Consider the following 20,748-nt stretch of genomic DNA (forward strand, 5'->3'; position numbering starts at 1 on the left):
GCTTTTCCTTGCTGTGACAAAAAAGGACCGACAGCAACCACTGAGAGGAGGAAACGCTTACTTGGCTGACAGTTTCAGAGTCCATGGTCAGCCGGTTCCGTTGCTCTGGGCCTGAGATGTGGAAAAACATCATGGTGGAAGGTGTGTTGGAGGGAAGCAGCTCAGGATATGTCACCAGGAAGCAGAGAGAGAGTGCCACTCACTAGGGTCAAAATATAAACCCCAAAGGCACCCAGTGACCTGCCTCCTCTAGCCACGCCCCAGCCGCCCAGTTACCACCCAGTTATCTGCTCAAGTGGACGAAGGCCGCACCTCTCATGATCGGATCCTCTCACCCTCGAACATTCTTGCGCTGTCTCACACAGGAGCTTGGGGGACGCCTCATAGCTGGGCCGTAACCATGACAGGAAAAGAACAAGGCAGGAGATAACCCCAGCAAACTGGTAAGGCGGAGAACCGTCTCAAGCGGGCAGGACCGGTGCTTCCCCACCTCTGCCCCACAGCCCGCTGCAGCCAGTGAAGGAGCAGAGCAAAAAACTAAGCCAAACGACACTGCACCGTGGCCCAACCTGTGACATGGGTGTGCCGTGACCTCAGTGGGTAAGCGCCTCGCGGAATAAGTACACGGGGCGAGGCTAGGAGCGGCACCCACTGTCCACAGTGACGTCACAGCGGGACCCTCAGGGATGGAAGCTGCTGCCTTCCAAAGAGAGCTCCGTGGGGGGCAGAGGGAAAGCAGGCGCAGGGCAGGCTGAGGACCAGCCTCCGACAGGCCACTGGGCCATCGCCAGTGCTGGGTCCTGCTGCCCTGCGGGTCCTCTGCAGGCTCTGGAGGAAGTGGCCCTGAGCCACTGTGGTCGTCCTCCCAAAGCCCTTCCCTGTCTGACCGTGAGAAGAGCCTCAGGTGAATCCCAGTGGGGGGACATTCCACAAAGCCCTGACCAGCAGGTGTGCGACCCATCCAGGCCAGGGGAGCAGGAGGCATGCAGGAGGCAGGATCCTGAGTGTCACCGTGGCTCTGAACAGACCCTGAAGAGCACCGGGCCATCAGTGCAAACCAGGAGAAGGTGAGTAAGGCCCAGGTTCTGTGGGGCCACGCTCAGCACTGGACACTGACGGTCCCTCTCTACTGGTGGCCCTCCCCCGGCACGTGGGAACACTCTGCTGGAAACGGGCTTCACTGAGAAGCTGGGTGGATGGACCGTCTCCTTACCCAGCCCACTTCCAGCGACTCCCACGGTCCCGCTAGATGCCAGAGGGATGCCCAGCCCCACAAGGTCCAGGTGCCACTGGGCACTGATGGGCTTGCAGATGTCCCCCGGCCCTCTTCATAACGGCACTCCAGAATCACAGGAGGGCAGGCCTTGTCCCTGCACTGTGTCCTGCTGCATGGCACTGAGGAAGCCGCCTCTTAAGGAGGGCACAGCCGTCCCTCCCCGCCTGGCAGGCATGTGGGACAGAGGCCACCCCCGGGGCACAGTGTGTCAGGTGAGTACGCGAGACAGGGGCCACTGCAGGGCTTCAGGGTGTCCAGGCTGAGGACCAGGCCCACATCCACCCTCAACCAGCACCCACACTGCTGGCCCACCCACTTCAGGTGATTCCAGAGGCACGTGGTGTTCATTCCATGGACCCTGATCATCTTTTTCTTCAATTAGCCAGAGTGGGGTTATGGTCTCAAGCTAGAATCATGGCTGGGAACCCCAGGGCTCATTCTACCTGAGGAAGAGATCCTCCCTGGAGTCAAGGCGGATACAAAGACCCATCACTCAAGTGAAGCGGGCCCAGGGTCAGTCTCCGAACACAGTGTCACTTCCTTCAAAATCTGCTGCAGAGCCACCTACCCACCAGAGAGCCTCTGAGCCTCTTCCGCCCCAGACTCGGGCCCCTCTTGTCAAACATTCTCCTTCCTCTCTCCCTGCTCTCTGCTTTATGCAACGCATCTTTGCAAGGAGCTCCCCTGGCTGAGGAGGTCCTGTTGGGAGCCCTCTTAGATCTGATCGCAAGGGTGGATTCAAGGCACTCAATGACGTCCAGGGCACGTAGCATTTAAAGCTGCCGGGACCTCAGAGAGTGCTCCCTTCCCTAGCAGTGAGGAGTCCGTCCATTCTTTCATTGGATGAACTTAAGGAGGCCTCTGACTTTGACGGAGGCCCCTCCCCATCTGAGCTTCCTGTCCCAGGCTCCAGGTCTTCCACCAGAGTTCTCTGGGCTGCTAGGTAACCAAGCCAGGCAAATGTTTGACTCCAGGCTCTCATTCAGATCTGAGGACCAGAACTCCTTTGAAAGGACTCCCTGCTGGAAAAGGAACAGAGGGATGGCTGGTGTGGATGGGAAGAAAGAGCCCCCCACCCCCAGTCCTCACCATCCCCCAGACTCAGGGAGGTGTGCTCAGAGGTCCCGGGTGCTTCTGAACCAGGCACCCCTGGGGGACAGAAACGGATGAAGAATGTCCGGTGAGTACTGGAAGAAAGGGCCAGGTGCCGTGGGACGCTTCAGCTGCTCACTGGAAGGAAAACATCTGATATTAAAAGGGATCCTTGATGTCTAAGGAATGAAAGGGTTTTGCTTTTCTCCTGCGAATGTCGGCCTTGGAACAGGAGCAGAAAGATAGAACAGACTTTATCAGAGGACAAACAGCCCCATCCAGGTTTTTTCATTCTCAAAAGGACACACACACACTCTCACAAACACACACACACAGAGCGATTTTTAAAAACTGCCTTCATTTACATCGTGGCTCCTAGAACAGAAGCCAACCTTCTGTGAGCCAGTCATGGAGTCACCCTGAGGTCACAGGCACACAGACAACCCGGGAGGAGTGCAGAGGTGGACAGTCACCATCCACAGAGTCCAAAGTACACCTGCGCATCAGCCCTCAGTTTGGAATGTGGACAGGCCCCTCCTATGGATGGCAGTCGACTTGGTCCCCTCTCCACTCGGCCATCCCCTGGTGGCACTGGACATCCTACTGACACCTGACCTACCAAAGATGAGCCCCTTCTGGACCTTATCAGCACCGTCTACACAACTATCGGAGACACAGGTCACAATTCCCAGGAAAGCAGTCAGGAGAACTCGGTGGGATCCCGCAGGGTGGTTTGTAGCCGAGGGCCAGGTGGAGGGGTTCCAACTAGCTCCGAACATTTGAAAGCTATGCTAAATTAATGTCAAACTGACTTCATCTAAAAAAATAGGCGGTGCATCATTTTCCAATTTTGGAATTCAAACTAAAGATTAATAGCATTGCCAGGTCCAAATTTACCTCTAGTTGTCCCATAGACAGAGAAGATTCATTCGAAATTAGAGCATCTTAAGTATGCAGCAAGTGCATTATTAATGCAAGTTCTGGGAAACAGGGAACCATCTTACCAAGTTGAACACACGCTCAGGAGATGATGCTCCAATGTCTGGAAAAATGACTGATTTTATGCATCTGCGACTGACAGGCTCTGAAGACACTCGCTCCACACTCAAAACTGTGTGATTGTGACCTCAGTGTGGGGCCTCGACGCTTCGAATGTCTTTCTTTCCAAAAATGCAAAGGTCGGGATCCCCTAGACTGTGGCCCTGCAAAGTGAATTTCTTTTGGATCTGTTAGATTGCCAAGGCAGCTGCCTCTGGGCTCCGGGGCACGTGTTTACTGTGCAGTAATCTGGGACACAGAGCTGTCTGTGAAATTCAGAGTACGCTTACAACTCTTTCCAACAGAGCCTGGAGGTGGGCCGCATCCTCCAGAAAGCCAAAGCTTCCAGGCTGCAGGCTGCCCCTGGACCAACAGCCAGCAGTGGACCAGCATGAAGGACAGCAGGGACAGTGGAATGGGGGAGGGCAGAGCTCCCGTATACAAAGCATTTGGTTTCCAGCAAAACGTCTCTCTGTACAAGCAGCTGTCTCTACAACGAACATCATGGAACGCTTGAACCTGGGAAAGCAAAACTCCTGCCAGCAGCCCAGGGGAGGGCCTGTGAGTAGCTGCAACTCCATGTCCAAAGAGGGACAGAGGAAGCCCCAGGGAAATCCCAGCCCCCCAGAGGGACTCACATCCCCTAAAGCCCTGTGGCCAGTCCTGACAGGCACGTCAGCCCGAGCCAGAGGCTTTACCTTCCGGGGCTAAGCCACGTGCATTCATTACACTAATGCTCTTCCGAATCTGTCTCTGCAGCTAAAATTAAAAAGCCATTCGTGACCCAAGCCCATGATCCACAGCACTGAACATGCAGGGTACCAGCAGAGAGGAGAGGAGATTCGTTTCCTTAAACTCCCCCACCGCTGAACAGAACATGAAGGAAAACCCACTCCGCAGCCCAGATGGAGGGGTGAGGAAATAGATCCGTGTCGGATGAGCTCCTAAAACCCACATGTGAAGTGTGTCTCCCAGGCAGCCACACTCCTGTTTTCAGGGTGCGTAACACAGGCTGTATGGCCCGGCTCAGGAGGTCAGCTCGCTGCAGGGCCAGGAGACTTCCATGCAACCACTCGCTCCATGTAGCGGCCTCGGCCCAGCTGCCCGCACTCTGCAGCACTGTAAGGGAAACAGGTCCACCTGCAGCAAGGAGCACCTCCGTCCACCACGTTCCGGGGACAGAGGGAGTGCGCCCTCCAAAGCCCAGGCCCTGGAATCAACTTACACAAGATTCGCCGAAAGTCCTACTGTGCGCTCTCCCCTTGTTAGGCTCTTCCCTTTTGAACACTAAGCTGTATTTCCAGGGAAAGATGGAGGACAGCCTGGAGGTTGGACCACGGTATCGTCAGAACTCGGTGTTGAGAGTAGACCCGCTGGCAACCCGTCTTCTCTACCCTCTGACAGCGGCTGCTATGGCGTCTGCAGCCTCATTTCAATGGAGGCACTTAACCATCGCAAAGCGGCGGCTGCCAGGTCACCTCGCAGCCCTCGGAGGAGCCAGGGCCTCCCACCAGCATCCCCTGGCCGCCTGGCGGTGGCCCGGGTAAGCTCTACTCAAGAGTGGTTTCCCGACCAGATTGCCAACCCAGAACGACCCAGCTGGCCTCCACGTGACCAGGAAAACCGACCTCGCGCAGACCCGCGGACCAGCTGCGCTCTAGAGACACAGCGCAGCTCTGCGCGACCCTGGCTCCCCAGAGCAGGGTCCGCCTCCGCGCTGTGCGCAGGGCGCGGCCACCGACTTACCTCAGCGTGAAGCGGTCCTCCGTGGAGTTCCTGGAGATGGAGACGGGGAAGGTCAGCACGGCGCCTTGCCGCACCGTGGTCGGGACATAGTGGACAGCCACGTTGCTGTCCAAGCGCAGCTCCCTCAGGGCCGGGGGGCTGTGGGTCTGGTGGAGGAAGACACTCCCAATTCGGTGCAAAGGGGGCCCCGTCTCGTCGATGTCACTGTGGCTGCTCTGAGCGCCAGTGCCCTTCCTGGAGTCCTCTCTGGTGCAGTCCCCGCGCTCGGCCCCCAGCTGCACGGCGTAGTAGAGCTCCACGGGGCTCCCCGCGGGCTGCTCCAGGGGCTTCCGACTGCCCACCACCAACGGGGGGCTGAACCAGCCTGCCCGGAGCTCCAGCTCGGCCACACACAGCCCCAGGTCCCCGCCCAGCCGGCAGCCGCCCCTCACCTCCCTCGTCTCCCGGAAGGCGAAGACCCGCAGGCAGGGCAGCCTCTCCGCGGCCCTGTGGTCGTCCCAGTCTCTGCCCACGACGTGGAAGAGGATCTGCACCTTGGGCCGGCTCGGGTAGATCTTCTCCCGCAGGAAGTGTGTCTTCAGTTTCCAGTTCAGGGAGGACTTGCTGGAGAACCCGAAGGGGTTGGAGGGCAGCAGCAGGTCTGGGGGCACGGGCTGCTGCGTGGAGAAGGGCCCGTAGGTGGCGTTGAGCACCTGGACTTGTAGACGAGGAAGGACTCCACCCGGGACTGCAGGCTGGAGTTGCGCATGATGTCCTGGTTGGACTCCTTCAGGAAGAAGGACACGTCGGCGTTGTGGACGTGGTAGGTCACCGGCAGGTAGGTGGGCAGCAGGGAGAACCTCTGGGTGCTCTCCAGGGTCCCGCGGCCTTCCGTCACTGTCAGGAGGGAACGGGAGCTTAGGGTTAGTCACCCCGGTCCTGCAGGCCTGCACGCCCTGCTAGCGCTGGCCACCCATGTGACGCAGAGGACGCTTTCACCCAGCACTTCCTGTCTCCTCGCTAGTAAACACGCGTGTGGCGCACATGTTCACCATCTGGGCCAGACTCCACCAGTCGTGCACGTGGCCACCAACTGGCCCTTGGCTAGCCTGCACACTGGCCCCGAGGTTTCCATGCCGCCCGTCTGGAAGGCCGAGGAGCTCACTTTCCCCAGGGTGGCACCCCCTGAGTCTGCCACAGGGGATGGCGAAGAACTCAGAGAGGGGCTGTGCCCGGCTTTGCACACAGCGACAGCCAAGCCACGGACCCCTCGGCCTCTCTGGGTCTGTCAGCAGCACCAGGCTGACCCCATGCTGGAGCCACAGAGCTGTCCTGACACTGCAGGGTGCCCAGGGGCCTCCAGCTGGCTCCCTAGACAGGAAGCTGGCATGACTAGGTCAGTCCCACATCCACCAAACCCGGGGCAGCTGAGCCTGGACTTCACCACCGAGGCCCGTACTGTGCTGAGCTCTGGATTCTCTGAACTGGCCCACATGGCGATTTCATGAGGTTCACCCTAATAAATACAGGTTTCTATCCCAGAAATCGAAGTATCACAGCTGCAACAAGAGGCTTCTTCCCTCTGGGGAAGAGGACACTCCAGCTTTCTGGAAGTCACTCCTGAGGGAGACTTTCTCTGAACTATGCCCACGTGCTCTCAGCAAAAGGCCAGGAGAGGGTGAACTTTCCGCTCACGCCCTGGGTTGAGGCTTTGGGCTGCCTCTTCCCAGGGGCCCCGCGGTGGCCGGGCTGTGCTCCCCCTGCCCCTGCCTGCCTCATACAGGCCATTTTTCTAGAATCCGCTCCCAGACTCTGTGGCTCTGGGTCCTGGTCCCCAGCTGGGTCCTGCCACCGTGCCCACACGTCCCTGTCAGAGCTTAATGCTTGGCAGTACCTCCACACACGAGGGCCTGGCACCGGGCCTTTCTCTCCACCATGCTCGGTGGGCGCCCTCAGCACAGTGCCCGGCAAACATCAGGCACTCAATAAATATTTAATAAACAAAGGAATGAATGAGTGGATCTGCAAATGAATTATGCTTTTCATGTCTCCAAGAGCAGATTACATTTCCCATTAGGGCGTTGTTTGCTGTCTTCTCCGCTGCATTACTGTAATCAGAATCCCTGATCCCTTTATCCCCTAAGAGCGCCACATAATCCCACAGCCAGGGGACTCGGGACTCCCATGCGGAGAGATGGCTAAAAGGCCTCCATCCATCAGGCAAGCACCCCCCGTGACAACCCACCCGACTCCCACCACGACCCCGGGACCCGCCACCTGCCAACTCGCTGTTCTGTGTGGGAACTGCCAAAGCCAAATGGCGAAATCACAGGTGGGTGGACATGAAATCAGCAGCAGAGTCGTGAACCGCCCAGCTGCACGTCTGGACCCTACCACGGAGGACTCGAAGGTTAACTAGCCACTAATCACCGGGTCCCAGGGCAACAGCGTCAGGTCCTCTGACTTGATCCAGGAAAGCGGGACAGCAATAAGAGGTGGCCGAGAATTCCACTGGAGGGGCAGCAGCCCCACAGCTGTGTCCAACAGAAGGCCCGTCGGTGTCTGTGCCTGGCGTCCGCACCCAGTGCTGACGGCTTAAAGAAGCACCTGCTGCAGCGGGGCGCGGCCCAGGTGGCTCTCCCGCCGTCCAGGGACACCCACGGCGTGTCGGCCGGAACCCGAGCACACCACATAAAAACACATGGAGTGTCAAACAGCAAAAGCAGCCACACACAGTTAATCTCAATTAGCAGCCCATTAAGAAACATAATCACGTGTAATCACGGAACTGCGGCTGTAAACCCGGAGCTGAGCACAGGGACATGTTCAGGTCTCTGAACAGCCCGGCGGCCTCACAGAGGTCTTGTGTGAACCGGTGACAAGTCTGAGAAGACCGTGCCTCCCTAAGTAACTCTTAGCAGTTGGCCACCTGGGCACAGGACTTCCCCCCTGCATGGACCCCACAGGAATCACCAAAGGAACGTGGTAATAGATAAAAGTCCGCATCTGAGCCGCAGCCCGTCCACCCTGGGTTCCAGATGTCCCCAGGCATTGCCTGGGACTCGGGGAAGACTGCCCGGCCAGGGCTTCCGGATGAACACGGGGACCCAGCTGCCATTTGAGAAGTATCCCAGAGGACGCACTTAAAATAAAACCGAAACGCAGTACAAAACTTAGGCTGTTTTTCTGGATTGCAAAGTGGCTGAGTATCTCGTTGTATCTTGATTTTCCAAGCCTGGCAACCCTGGGCGTGGCGTTGTAGAGAGGGCAGCAGGGGCCTGTCAGCGCTGCCTGGCCTTCGTCAGAGCTGACTGGACCACACGACGGTGGGCAGGCGGGCCCCACACCCCAGGGGGCTGCACCACCGACTCGACCAATGCAGAGCGAAATGTGGCACCGATTTCCTGCGGCCGCTGTCCCCTGCGAATCTGGCCCAGCAGCTCCTGGTGCAGCATGGCCACCACTCCTGGTGTTACCTGTGACCCGGGCAGACGTCCAGTGCGCAGCAGGAAGTGGGCACTTCTCCGCCCGCGCATCCTGCTCTATCGGGGACTTGAGCACCCGCAGACTTTGGCCCATGGACCCTGGGGGACGACAGCCTCTGAATCGATCAGCAGGATGGAGGGTGAGCTGGCCACGCCACACCGACGGCCCCACAAGTCATGGTCCTGCTGGCGTGTCTCCACGGCAGGGCAGGGTGCCGGACAGCCGTGTGGCAGGGTCACCCCGAGCTTCCGAAATGAGTCCAGGCCAAACTGAGCACGTGAGAAAAGCCGGCCCCAGGCAGCAGCCTCACCGGACCTCAGGAGCCTTTCCCAGCAGTGGGTCTCCCTGTGGGGCCACCCACCACCTGGGCGTCCTTGTGCCCACTTCCTAGGCTGCTGGTCACCATGGGAATGACATACGGTGAAGGGCAGGGTGGCCCTGCCCAGAGAGCTCCAAGAGCAAGGGAAAACCCACGGAGGTCGGGAGACTCCACTAGGCAGTGGGGCACTTCCAGCACCAGCAGGGAGACCCCTGCCCCACTGAAGCAAGTCCACCTGACACAGCGAGAAACCCAGGAGACCAGGACACTCCCGTGAATGCACAGAGTGCTGGGAGGAAGCTGGGGAGGCAGAGCACTCATGGCCTCTAGCTCAGCCTCTAGCTCAGCCTCCACACCACCCAGGATTTCCCCCCTCCCTTCCCAGCCTCGGGACCGCTGCTCCCCTGCCCCTGACCTCTGCTCTGGCCACAGTGAGCTGCCAGCCACTCACCAGTTGTGACCCCTGACCTCATGCACTGCTGCCCTGGCCCTGGGGGTCCCAGGCTCTCCCTGGTTCAGGTCTCCAGGGGGGACACAGCCACCTCCTCTGGACCCCCAGTCAGACCCCCACTGCAGGAGGTTCTCTGTCTGCAGGGAACCCCTCGTTGGCACTGCGGTTGTGTTGCCTTTTTGGGTGTGCAGCCAATGACAGTGTTTTCTTCTCCCCGTCAAATTACGTCTGTGTTCTCTGGAACAGTCCTCCATGCTACAGTGACAGAGGAGCCCGTCCCCCAGCAACCCCACAGGGCACCGGGAGGACCCTAGGCAGAGGCCAGGGACGCGGCTCGTTGCAGGTGGGCAGGGGCAGGGCCGGGAATCAACGCCGACGGTCTGGCTCCGACCACTCAGCCAGGAGGCCCTCAGGAGCCGTTTAGGTAGCGGGTTCCCTCTGCTGTCCCTCCCCTTTTAAGTCAATTCCTCCCAAAGAGCACCAACGCGTGGTGCCGTGGGGTCCCCAGGGGCGTGGGCCTGTGCGTGTGCACACACACGTCTGCTTCATACATGCCGTTGTGAGTTCACTGCTGAAACACCGAGTTCATTGTCCCGACGACTCCAGAAGAGAGCGCGTCCTCGTTCCTCCACACCTTCTCAAACCCTAAAGGATTCAGGGAGCCCCCGTGCTCCGTGGCTTTCATAGGCAGGAAGACGGCGGCCGGACCTCCACGCTCTGTGCAGGTCTAGGCAAGGAGTTCGCCGCTCGCGTGCAAGCCGTGAAGTTACCTGCAAACAGCTCTGGTTCCTGTCCTGCTCTCACTGGGCATTTGTGACAGACACTTGTGCTGGGCACAGGGGAGACTGGGTCCCCTGGGGGCTGGACCTGCAACCTCAGGAGGCTGAGATCTCCAACAGGACAGGTTCACGTTCAGGTAGACAAGTAAGCACAGGCAAGGTGGCCAAGCAGAGGCGTGTGTCCCAGGCGAGCCCAGCAGGGCGGGGAAGCCCTGTGGCCAGTTAGGTTGGTCCTCCATCTGAGTCGGGGGTGGACGGGCAGGAGGGGGCTGTCCCAGATAGCGAGTCACATTTAGATGCGTCTTCTCACGTCCCAGCTCACTCCAGAAACACGGAAAGGTGAGGAAACCCAGGACCCCGGGCTTCTGGACTTCCGCGTGCAGGTGGTGCTGCCCGGGGCTGTCCCGTGGCTGACCGGCACTCAGCCCCAGCTCTGACCTCGCCCCACCAGAGCCGGAGGACACACAGCCCTGTCCTAAACGCACAGGTGTCTCTGGGCATCACGAAAGGCCCCCAAGGCAGAGGTGCGGGAAGACGCGGGACGCGCATCTGAGCGTGACTGTGAAGGCCACCGGAGGGGCGCCAGAGGCTGCAGACACCGCACATGGCCACGGCCACCTGAGAGCCAGGGGTGGACGGGCCTTTCCACTTGCCACCTGACACCCCCTCGGGGACAGTCACTCCGGTATGCAGGGAAGGGCGCCAGCTTTACAAGGAGGAGACCCTCCGTCCCCGTGCAGCAGACACGCCGGCCTGCGCAGGGCGGCCACAGGGCCAGCCACAGTGCACCAGGCCACAGGCCGGGTCCAGGGAGCAGCTGGCAGACGGGGGAGCTGTGGCCTCCCAGGGAAGGTGTGGGGCCCGGCCGGCCAGGCCAGCCTCAAGGAGGGCGGCCGGCATCCTGGTCACTCTTTTTCTTTTGTTTTCCTTTGAAAACTGACAACGTTGTTTTTGCTTTTTTGTTCCTTTTAAATCGCAGGAAAGGAGGCTGCTCAGAGCCGAGGCACGGGGCACGGCCGGCAGGGGCGAGGGTGGTGCTCCTGGACGGTCTCGGGTCTGCCTTCCTCCTCCCCGTCCACACCAGGCTCTGCCAGGACTGTGCGGGGAGGCGCCGGAACCCTCGGGAGCACACAGGACTGAGGACCACTCAGCAGTGTCCACAGGGGTGACCTGCACACACACACACACACACACACACACCACACACACACACACACACACAATCACCACACACACCACACACACTCCACACACACCACACACACACATACACACCACACACACACACACAATCACCACACACACCACACACACTCCACACACACCACACACACACATACACACCACACACACACACACACAATCACCACACACACCACACACACTCCACACACACCACACACACACACCACACACACACACACACACACATACACACACTCACCACACACACCACACACACCACACACACACCACACACACATACACCACACACATATACACCACACACACACACCACACACACACACACCACACACACACATACACACACCACCCACATACACACCACACACACCATACACACACCACACACATACACATACACACACCACACACATACACACCATACACACACCACACACCACACACATACACACCACACACACCATACACACACCACACAACATACACATACACACACCACACACATACACACCACACACACCACACACACACACCACACACATACACACCACACACATCATACACATACCACACACATACACACCACACATACACATACACACACCACACACATACACACCACACACACCACACACACACCACACACATACACACCACACACATCATACACATACCACACACATACACACCACACATACACATACACACACCACCCACATACACACCACACACACCATACACACACCACACACATACACACCACACATACACATACACACACCACCCACATACACCACACACACCATACACACACCACATACATACACACCACACACACCATACACACACCACACACATACACACCACACACACCATACACACACCACACACACACCACACACACACACATGCACACACGCACGCACACACACGTTGGCGTGATGCAGATCACACCTGGTGAGTGGAAACCTGGCGCTCACACACAGGCCGCCTGACCCTTGGAGCACAGGCCCCGACTGGGCCAGTGAGGAGTCGGCCTCCTGAGAGGCTGGGCTCGAGGAGCAGCCTGGGACGCGCTCACCGGCCTCCCGCTCAGTAGCTCGCAGACAGAAACACAGCTGCGCTGCTGGGAGGAAGGCCAGGCACCCAGTGGGCCTCCTGGGGCCAGTCCTGCCGCCAAGCTGCCCCGCTCTCGGCCGCCCTCTCCCCTGCCCGCCTGCTTCCCACCACCGTGTGACCATCCAGTGTCCTCATGGCTAGTGCTTCAGGGCCCAGGGGTGGTGGGTGTGAGCTGGGCCCTGGGGCCCCACGGAGGAGCCTGTCAAGGCACATGGCAGTTGTGCGGCATGAGTGCCCCACAGACCACGGGTGGGTGGAAACAGGGAGGCCGGGGGGCCTGGTGAGTGCCATTCAACACGCCGCCACCTGAGGGCAGGCCCCGTGTTCCCAGCATACTCTGTGACCAGCTGCAGGGGACAGCCATGTCGGCTGCTTGTTCCTATAGCTACCAAACGCCACGCTGTACCACGAATACAGACAATTTCTGTCACTTGGGGTGAAGTTGCTGCCGACGGGCCCGAGGACACCAGGCCAAGTGCGGTGGAGCAGAGGCTGCTCTGGGACCCAGGGCTGATGTGGGCGTGATTTCTCCTCTCCCAATGCCTCCGCACCGACCAGCCCACAGGCACTCAGTGTGCACGGGACACACCTCATCAGGTGCTGGCGCCAAATCAGTAGCATGTCGAGTCATCGATTCTTAGGTTGTTTATATTGACGTTTAATCAATCAGGGATTAAACAGCTCACAGAACACGGGCCAGCTGTTCCCGTCCCCATTTTCTGAGGGCCAGGTCACCTGGACAGGTCTGGTCCGCACACCATGCTTACGGAGGAGGAGGAGGGGCGGGGAGGGCCGGCGCTCTTGGCCAGGCTGAGGAAGGCTGGCAGTGATTCAGCCTCACCCCTGTCCTCTGCGGAGGGAGGACCCCCGGGGGCCAGGCCTGTGGCTCGCACACGTGACGCCATGTTCCCGCTCGGCACAGAAACGTGCTTGCTCGACAGCCCTCTGAGTAGGTCCCGGCATCTGCCTGAAGCCCCCACGACCCGTGGAACTGAATCATGGGCACCTGTCCATTTTACACCTGCTGCGAATCACGACTCCCTATCTGAGGACATCGCCTGCATGGCAGGTGAAGACAGACCCCAGGGCCCCGTCTAGGGCCCAGGCTGTGAGGACCGGGGCCACATCGTCACCCAGGGTTACCCAGCTTCCCACAGTGGGGACCCCCGGCCACAGCCCCACTGGGGATCCAGCAGGGACGGGCCCGAAGCCCCGCCGTGGCCAGAGCCATGAGCATCGGGCTGGAGGCACAGGAGAGTCGGCTCCAGCAAGCTCCACCCCACAGGCTCCCAGGAGAGACCGCGGCTCGTCCCAGGTGCCGCACGCATGGCCCACAGCTTCCTGGTCATGGAAATCCCGTGGCCCACACAGACGGGGCAGCCCAGGGCCGATTCCAGGGTCGCCTGCAGTCTGAGCATGAGGCGAATGCAATTTTACAAAGCGGAGGCTCAGACGGACCAAAATGGCCCGTCTCCCTGCGGAAGGGCCACTGGGGAGCCTCCCAGCACACCAACCCCAGCTCCTGGAGAGTCCAGAGGCCCGGGGGCCACAGTGCCTGGAGACAGGGCCCCGCACATCTGGTGAGCCGGGGAGCCCGGGACGGCGCTGGTGGTGCTGGGAAGCAGCTGAGCCAGAGCACCAGGTCTCCAGAGGCCACTGCCGGGTGCAAGGGCACCTGGCCAGGAGCTCCAAACAGCTCGGTGTTCCCGGTCACACAGCCGGCGTCCAGGAGGGGCGCGGTTGGCGGAATGAGGCCCACCCTGGAGGCGGCCACGTCCCAGTCCCCAGAGCCTGCGGACGTGCTACGGTGCACGGCGAACAGACTTTGCAGATGTGATTAAGAGCCACGGGACAGGAGGCTTCTCCTGCAGCACCCAGGTGGGTGGGCAGAGTGACCGGCAGGGGATGTAGGAGGCCAAGGGGCCGCTGAGCTGAACTACTGGGAGATAATCAGGCTGTGCTGCTCTAAGCCACCATGTTCGTGGTGATTTGTCGTAGAAGCAATAAGACCATGATTGATGCAGGGGCCACTCTAACGAGTGGCCCTGCCCCAGGTGGTCCTGGGACTTGCTTTTCCCAGGCATTCAGCATCTGCAGGTGGGACTGCAGCAGGCAGCACTTGGGTGGGATCTTGCCAGACCTGCAGCCAGCACGCCAGACACCTTCCATCACCGAAAACATGTCCTGCTTTCCCAGACAGTGCAGTCCCACGGCAGCCAGCACTGCCCAAGTGGAACGTGGACGGCCACAGCTCCATTAATCTCTCCCTGACCAACCGTGCAGGGAGGTCCTGCAAGGGAAGCACGTCCCTCCCATCGGGAAGCCTTCTCCCTCGGCACAGAGGAGCAAAGTGGCCCTGCCTGCAGGCTCAGGGCAGGAGCGCCTTCTGCTTCTGGCCTGTCAGGGAGCCCGTCACTCTGCACTTCTGAGCGATTGCTTTGCAGCCTCCTGTACTTGACACATGTATACTTCATGCTTCAATTTAAAAGTCTGCACACACGTGAGCCGGCAACGTCAACCCCACAAACAGAAGTGCCGCCCTTGGAGAATCTGCCAGAACACCCCATCTGAGGAGCACAGGAAGGAGGGAGCTCAGCTGCTCTCAACCCAGAGGGCCACAGCGGGAGCAGCGCCTGCCACCGTCCCCGAGGATTCCCTATGGGGCTCCTCCTGCTACAGCCCCCAGGTCAGGCGCATCCCACCCCTGCCAGGGTCCAGGGCAGTGACCGGCAGCTTCTCTCCTGACGGTCGAAGCCCTGTGTCCACGCTCATCAGGTCACATGGGGCCTGGGGCCAGGGATGGGGAAGTGCTGAGCCGCCAGCTGGGGGTTCCCCTGCCCCCGGGGAAGGATACAGCCGAGGGCGCCCCGAGCGGAGTCCAGGGCAGGGAGGGAAGGGGCTCTGAGCACAGGAGCGAGCAAGCCAGCGCCTGGAGTCTGGCAGCCTGAGCTCGGCCCGAGGCTGCCGGCCCTGCACCGCACGCTCTCCTGCGGCTTCGCAGTTTTGCGTTTGCGTTATGTAGCGGCGTCTCACAGGGGGACTAGAAGGAAGCAGCATCCTTCGAGTTCAAAGCCCCCGCGGCCCTGTGGTAAGGGCGTCACCCTCCTCTGACAGGTAGGAAATGCCAGCCCGTACGGCCCTGGCCCCCTGCCTGTTATGGGGACAGCGGCGTGGGCTGGCCCGCGACAGGCTCCGCACACAGGAGCCCTCACTTTGCTCAGGTTGATGTTGGCAGAAATGGCCATCCGGCTTCCTAAGAACCCCCCAGCCGCTGCACCCTCTGGATGTACCCAAAACGAAGGGCAGCAGGAGGGTCAGGTCGCTGTCCCACCAACAGTGGGAAAGATGACCACCTCCAACGGAAAACAAGGCCCCGGAGCCCCAGTGTAACAGGACCAGCGGCCGCCGACTGTTCCAGGTAATAGCACAGCTTGCCGTCCACAGGTCCCCCAAGTCCTGAACCATGCGAGCGACGGAGGTGGGACACCTTGGTCTCATTTTTACTGTGAGATGGTGATTCACAGAGGACCACTCCTGAGTCCCTCGGAGGCACTCGCTCCCCCTCTGGAGAGCAGCCCTGCATGGGAGGCTGAGTCCCTGACACCAGGCGCCCGGGACATTTGGAGAGCAGCACCCCGAATTCCAGTCCCTGGAGAGCGCCCGTCAGAGCCCTCGCCCCAGCAGAGTGTCGGCTTGACGCAGAAGCTGGCCACTTGCCATGGCTGGTCACTGTCCACCTGCTTGACGCAGAAGCTGGCCACTCGCCATGGCTGGTCAATGTCCACCTGCTTGATGCAGAAGCTGGCCACTCGCCATGGCTGGTCAATGTCCACCTGCTTGACGCAGAAGCTGGCCACTCGCCATGGCTGGTCAATGTCCACCTGCTCCATGACAAGTTTACCTCACCCTGGTCCGAAGCCCCCGAGGGTTCGATACAAGAGCTTCCAGAACTTGCCATTGCTTGTCTTCTGCCACCTTCAAAGCTGTTCCGTGGCTGGAATCCGCCGTCCAGCTTTATACCAGGGACCTGTGCCTTATCCAACCAAGGAGGAGAAAGTCTCGCGCGGGCTGACAAAGAATCAAAGCCAAGCACACGGGAAGCTTCTGGTAGACCTAAGTCTGGGAGCTGCCCAGGATGGAGTGGACGCACACGGCCATGCCACACGCGTGGAGTCAGCCAAACGGCGCTCACAGGAAGGGTGTCTATCCCGGGTCAGGAAATTACAACCAGGCCGTGAATTCAAGTAGCAGAGTGACTCAGCAGGGCTCCCGCTGACGCTCATGGAAGACCACGGGGACACATCGTTCTTACAAACTCCATGTTGAGTCACGACCGGGAGACTCAGGGAGAGGCAGAAAGTGCACATCCCGGTTAACCGCGCTGTGCTGGCAGCTGTTTCTCCATAGTCAACCTTGACACACACCTGAGGTCCCAGGCCTGGGACGGGCCGGGTGCTGCTGGGCAGGGCGTTCTCTTGGATCAACACTGCGAACCGAGGATGATCACTTACACTCAGCAATTTGACAGTCGTTTAAAGGTGAAAAATTCACCTGATCAAGTAAGTAACTGTGGGAGACAGCCTGTCCGCTGTCCTGTGGACTGCGAGAGACCGGAGGCACCTGTGACGTGGCCAGGACGCGGTGGCTCCGCCTTCGTCTGGCCCAGGGGTGCGCCCTCCCAGCCCAGGCACCCAGCACACACAGCAGCTGCCCGAGGCAGGAAGGTGCTCCGAACGCAGTCGTACCCCGGACTCCTGGGGCCGAGGCTAAGAAGCGAGGCCAGCCGCACCTGTGCAGGGAGGGACCGCAGGCGCAGAGGACCCCACGGAGCCCGGGCTGGAGCTGGCCGCTGGCATCCAGTGGGACACTGGCAGGCGCTGGCGGGTCCAAGACCATGATGGGCAAGGAGTGAGGCTCTGGGGACACAGGACAGTCAGGGGTCGTGAGGACGTACTTCCCCAACTTCACATGGGGACTCGGCGCCCACCTGAGCTGCCCGCACAAATCCTCGGTCATCTGCATGGCCAAGACATAGGGCCACACCCAGGACCTTCTGTCCATAGGGGGGCTGTCCATAGGAGGACCACCCACGGGAGGGTCACCACAGGAGGGTCAGCACAGGAGGGACACCTCAGGAGGGTCAACCACTGGAGGGACACCACAGGAGGGACACCACAGGAGGGTCACCACAGGAGGGTCACCCACTGGAGGGTCAGCACAGGAGGGACACCACAGGAGGGACACCACAGGAGGGTCACCCACTGGAGGGTCAGCACAGGAGGGTCGGCACAGGAGGGTCACCACAGGAGGGACACCACAGGAGGGTCACCCACTGGAGGGTCAGCACAGGAGGGCCAGCACAGGAGGGACACCACAGGAGGGTCAACCACTGGAGGGACACCACAGGAGGGTCACCACAGGAGGGTCACCCACTGGAGGGTTGGCACAGGAGGGACACCACAGGAGGGTCACTCTCAGGAAGGCCACCCTCAGGAGGGTCACCCACTGGAGGGTCGGCACAGGAGGGACACCACAGGAGGGTCACCCACTGGAGGGTCAGCACAGGAGGGTCGGCACAGGAGGGACACCACAGGAGGGTCACCCACTGGAGGGTCAGCACAGGAGGGTCAGCACAGGAGGGACACCACAGGAGGGTCACCACAGGAGGGTCAGCACAGGAGGGTCACCACAGGAGGGCTGTGCCTGGGCCACGCTGGCCTGACTCACAGGGTGCCAAAGCAGGCAGGTCCCTCGATACTGTCTCTTTCTCTAGATTCCCAGGAATGTCCTTGTGTCACTGGCGTAAAAGCGAGAACTTCAATCTGGTCCTTCCAGAAAGTGGAGGGTCACTGTGTCCAGCAAGTCTGGAACCCAGGACTGGGCCTGACGGGGGCTCAGCGGAGGCAGCGTGGCGGGCGCTCCTGGGGGCTTTGCTCAGCCCGTCCACTGGGGCTTCTGTGGCCTCCCCCGAGGCCTGGGATCCGGTGGGGCTGGGAGCTCTGAGACAGTGAGGGACCCCAGCACCCTGGGCGGGGGACTTGCTCACAGAGGGACCCCAGCGCCCTGGGCGGGGGACTTGCTCACAGAGGGACCGCAGTGCCCTGGGCGGGGGACTTGCTCACAGAGGGACCGCAGCAGCCTGGGTGGGGGACTTGCGCACAGAGGGACCACAGTGCGGGGGGGGGGGCAGCTCCCCAGGCGCAAGGCCAGCAGGCGCCCCCCGAGCCGTTCCCAGCCCTTCACCACCGCGGCCCCAGGAACCTCATTTCTTGATCTCTGTAAGGCAGCTTGATGGCTCGTGCAGATCCTTCCCGACGTGCAGCACGGACTTAACGCCAGTCAAGTGGCCGTGCTCCCCGTGGTCCCGGAGGGGCGCTGGCCCCAGGGCGTGAGTGAGCACGTGCCTGTGGACGGTGGAGCCACCGGGGCCCAGGGGATGGATAGACCCCTGGCCACGTGCAGGAGCCTGGGCTCAGCCCTGCCCCTGGAGGCGTGGACCCGAGTGCTCCTGGCTCTTCCCCGGCCACCATCACAGGGCACCTTCAGGAGGCCTCTCCACATCTCCCTCCGCTGCCCACTGGATGCGAGAGGCCAGTTCTACACTGGCCCCCTTGGCCGAGCCCCCTCTGGGTCCGCCCCACTCCAGGACAGTCCCAGTTGCTCCTTCAGGTTCCATCCTGGATCCGTGGTCACTGGTATCAGGTGGCTGGGCGTCCAGCGTGAGGACCCTGTGGCTGTGGGAATCACGGCTCCTCAGAGCTGGGTGACAGCTGGGCGCCAGGCGTTTGCACAGAGCGTGGCTACTCCTCGGGATCCTCTGCGGCGGGTAAGCAAGGAGGGCTTGTGTGGCCTGTGGAAATGACATTGGCCAACGGGGAACTGCTGGAAAGAAACCCCTCTGTCATGACCGCTGAGCCAAGGAGGGTACGCCAGTGCCCCGGTCTCCGGTGCATCCCAAACACTGCCGGCCGCTCCACTTACTCAGGATGGTGCAGCTCAGCGTCTTCTGTGGACCAGAGCTGGCGACAGAAGCTGGTGACTTCTGTGACCAGTAGTCACGCCCTGGTCCAGATGACCCTCCACAAGCCCTCGCTGCACCCTCCCCACGCTGCTCTGCGCCCAGGAGCTGTCCTCTGCTCTCTGGGCTCTGGTCCAGTGTGGCTGAGGGGCAGATGCTCCAGGCTGCCCGGGGAGGAGGACAAGGGGCCTTGGCGGCTCTCTCCTGGGGCTCGGCTGTGGCTGCCACTCCCATGGTCTCCCTTGCTATCCACATCCCTCCTCTCTGGCTCCTGTTCCCTCTGGATGCTGATGCGGCCCCTGTCCTTGCCCATGCTCAGGGGACAGCTCACCACGCTGCTCTCTGGACCTCCCGATTCCTCTTCTTTCCTTTGTGAGCCCTGCACAAGTCTCTCCAACTGACTCTGCGAAGAGCCACAGCTGGTTCTGGGAGCCAGGACAGCACAATGGTGAGAGCACAGGGAAGACCAAGCGGGCGGAACCCCAGAGCTTGGCTTCCTCTCCTGGCATGGCAGGCTGAGTGGACTGCTGGCAGCTTCAGGGGCTGGCAGAGGCGAGACATTCAGGATTCTGAGATGGGGGTCGTCCTGGAGGTCTGGATGCTGCTGTGGGATCACAAGGTCCCCACAGGAGGGAAGCAGCTAGGTCGGTCAAGGAAGGAGGAGGGGGATGGAAGCAGGTGTCACAGGGACATGGGAGCCTGTGCTGCTGGCTGGAGGGTGGAGCTGGGGCCTGCAGAGCTGGCGGACAGCAGGAAGTGAGGTGCCCAGGCTTCCAGGCGGACACCGTCCAGGGTCACCTCGACTTTACCCAGAGGCTTAGGTTGGGCTTCTGTCCTTTAGAACACAAGCTAACAAATGAGTTGTTTTAAATGCTCCACTGGGTTGCAAGGTGTTACAGGAGTCCACCTAGGCACACAGGAAAGTAGTCACCTGAAGCTTCCTTCCAGGCAGGTTGGGACCTGGTGCCTGACTTCTAATCCATGAGCTGCCGATGGCTTCCAGGTCTGCAAGAGCCCGTGGGACCTGCAGTTCTCCCTCACCTACTCCAGGAGCCATGGAGACCATGTGTGAACTGACTGACCAGGACAGTGGTGGCCAGCCTGGGTCCCTGAGTGTTCCTGTGGATCCGAGGCCAGGAGCCACGCAGCAGGAGCAAGCCCCGCCGCTCCTCATTCCCTGCGACACAGGCGCTCTCTAGTGAGCTGAGCAAAGCTAAAACAAAGTCCATTTAAGAATAA

At 60.5% G+C, this 20,748-nt stretch overlaps 1 protein-coding gene across 1 annotated transcript in view; it reads right to left on the reverse strand.

Moving 5' to 3' along the window:
• Nucleotides 1–20,748, reverse strand: part of Tmem132d (transmembrane protein 132D) — a 526,990-nt gene that overhangs the window by 388,965 nt on the left and 117,277 nt on the right. The window contains 2 exon segments of the mRNA XM_047561780.1: nucleotides 5,153–5,843; nucleotides 5,846–6,028. Of these exon segments, the coding sequence (XP_047417736.1) occupies nucleotides 5,153–5,843; nucleotides 5,846–6,028 (874 nt within the window).

This window comes from Sciurus carolinensis, chromosome 8 (assembly GCF_902686445.1).
Source record: "Sciurus carolinensis chromosome 8, mSciCar1.2, whole genome shotgun sequence".
NCBI lineage: Eukaryota > Metazoa > Chordata > Mammalia > Rodentia > Sciuridae > Sciurus > Sciurus carolinensis.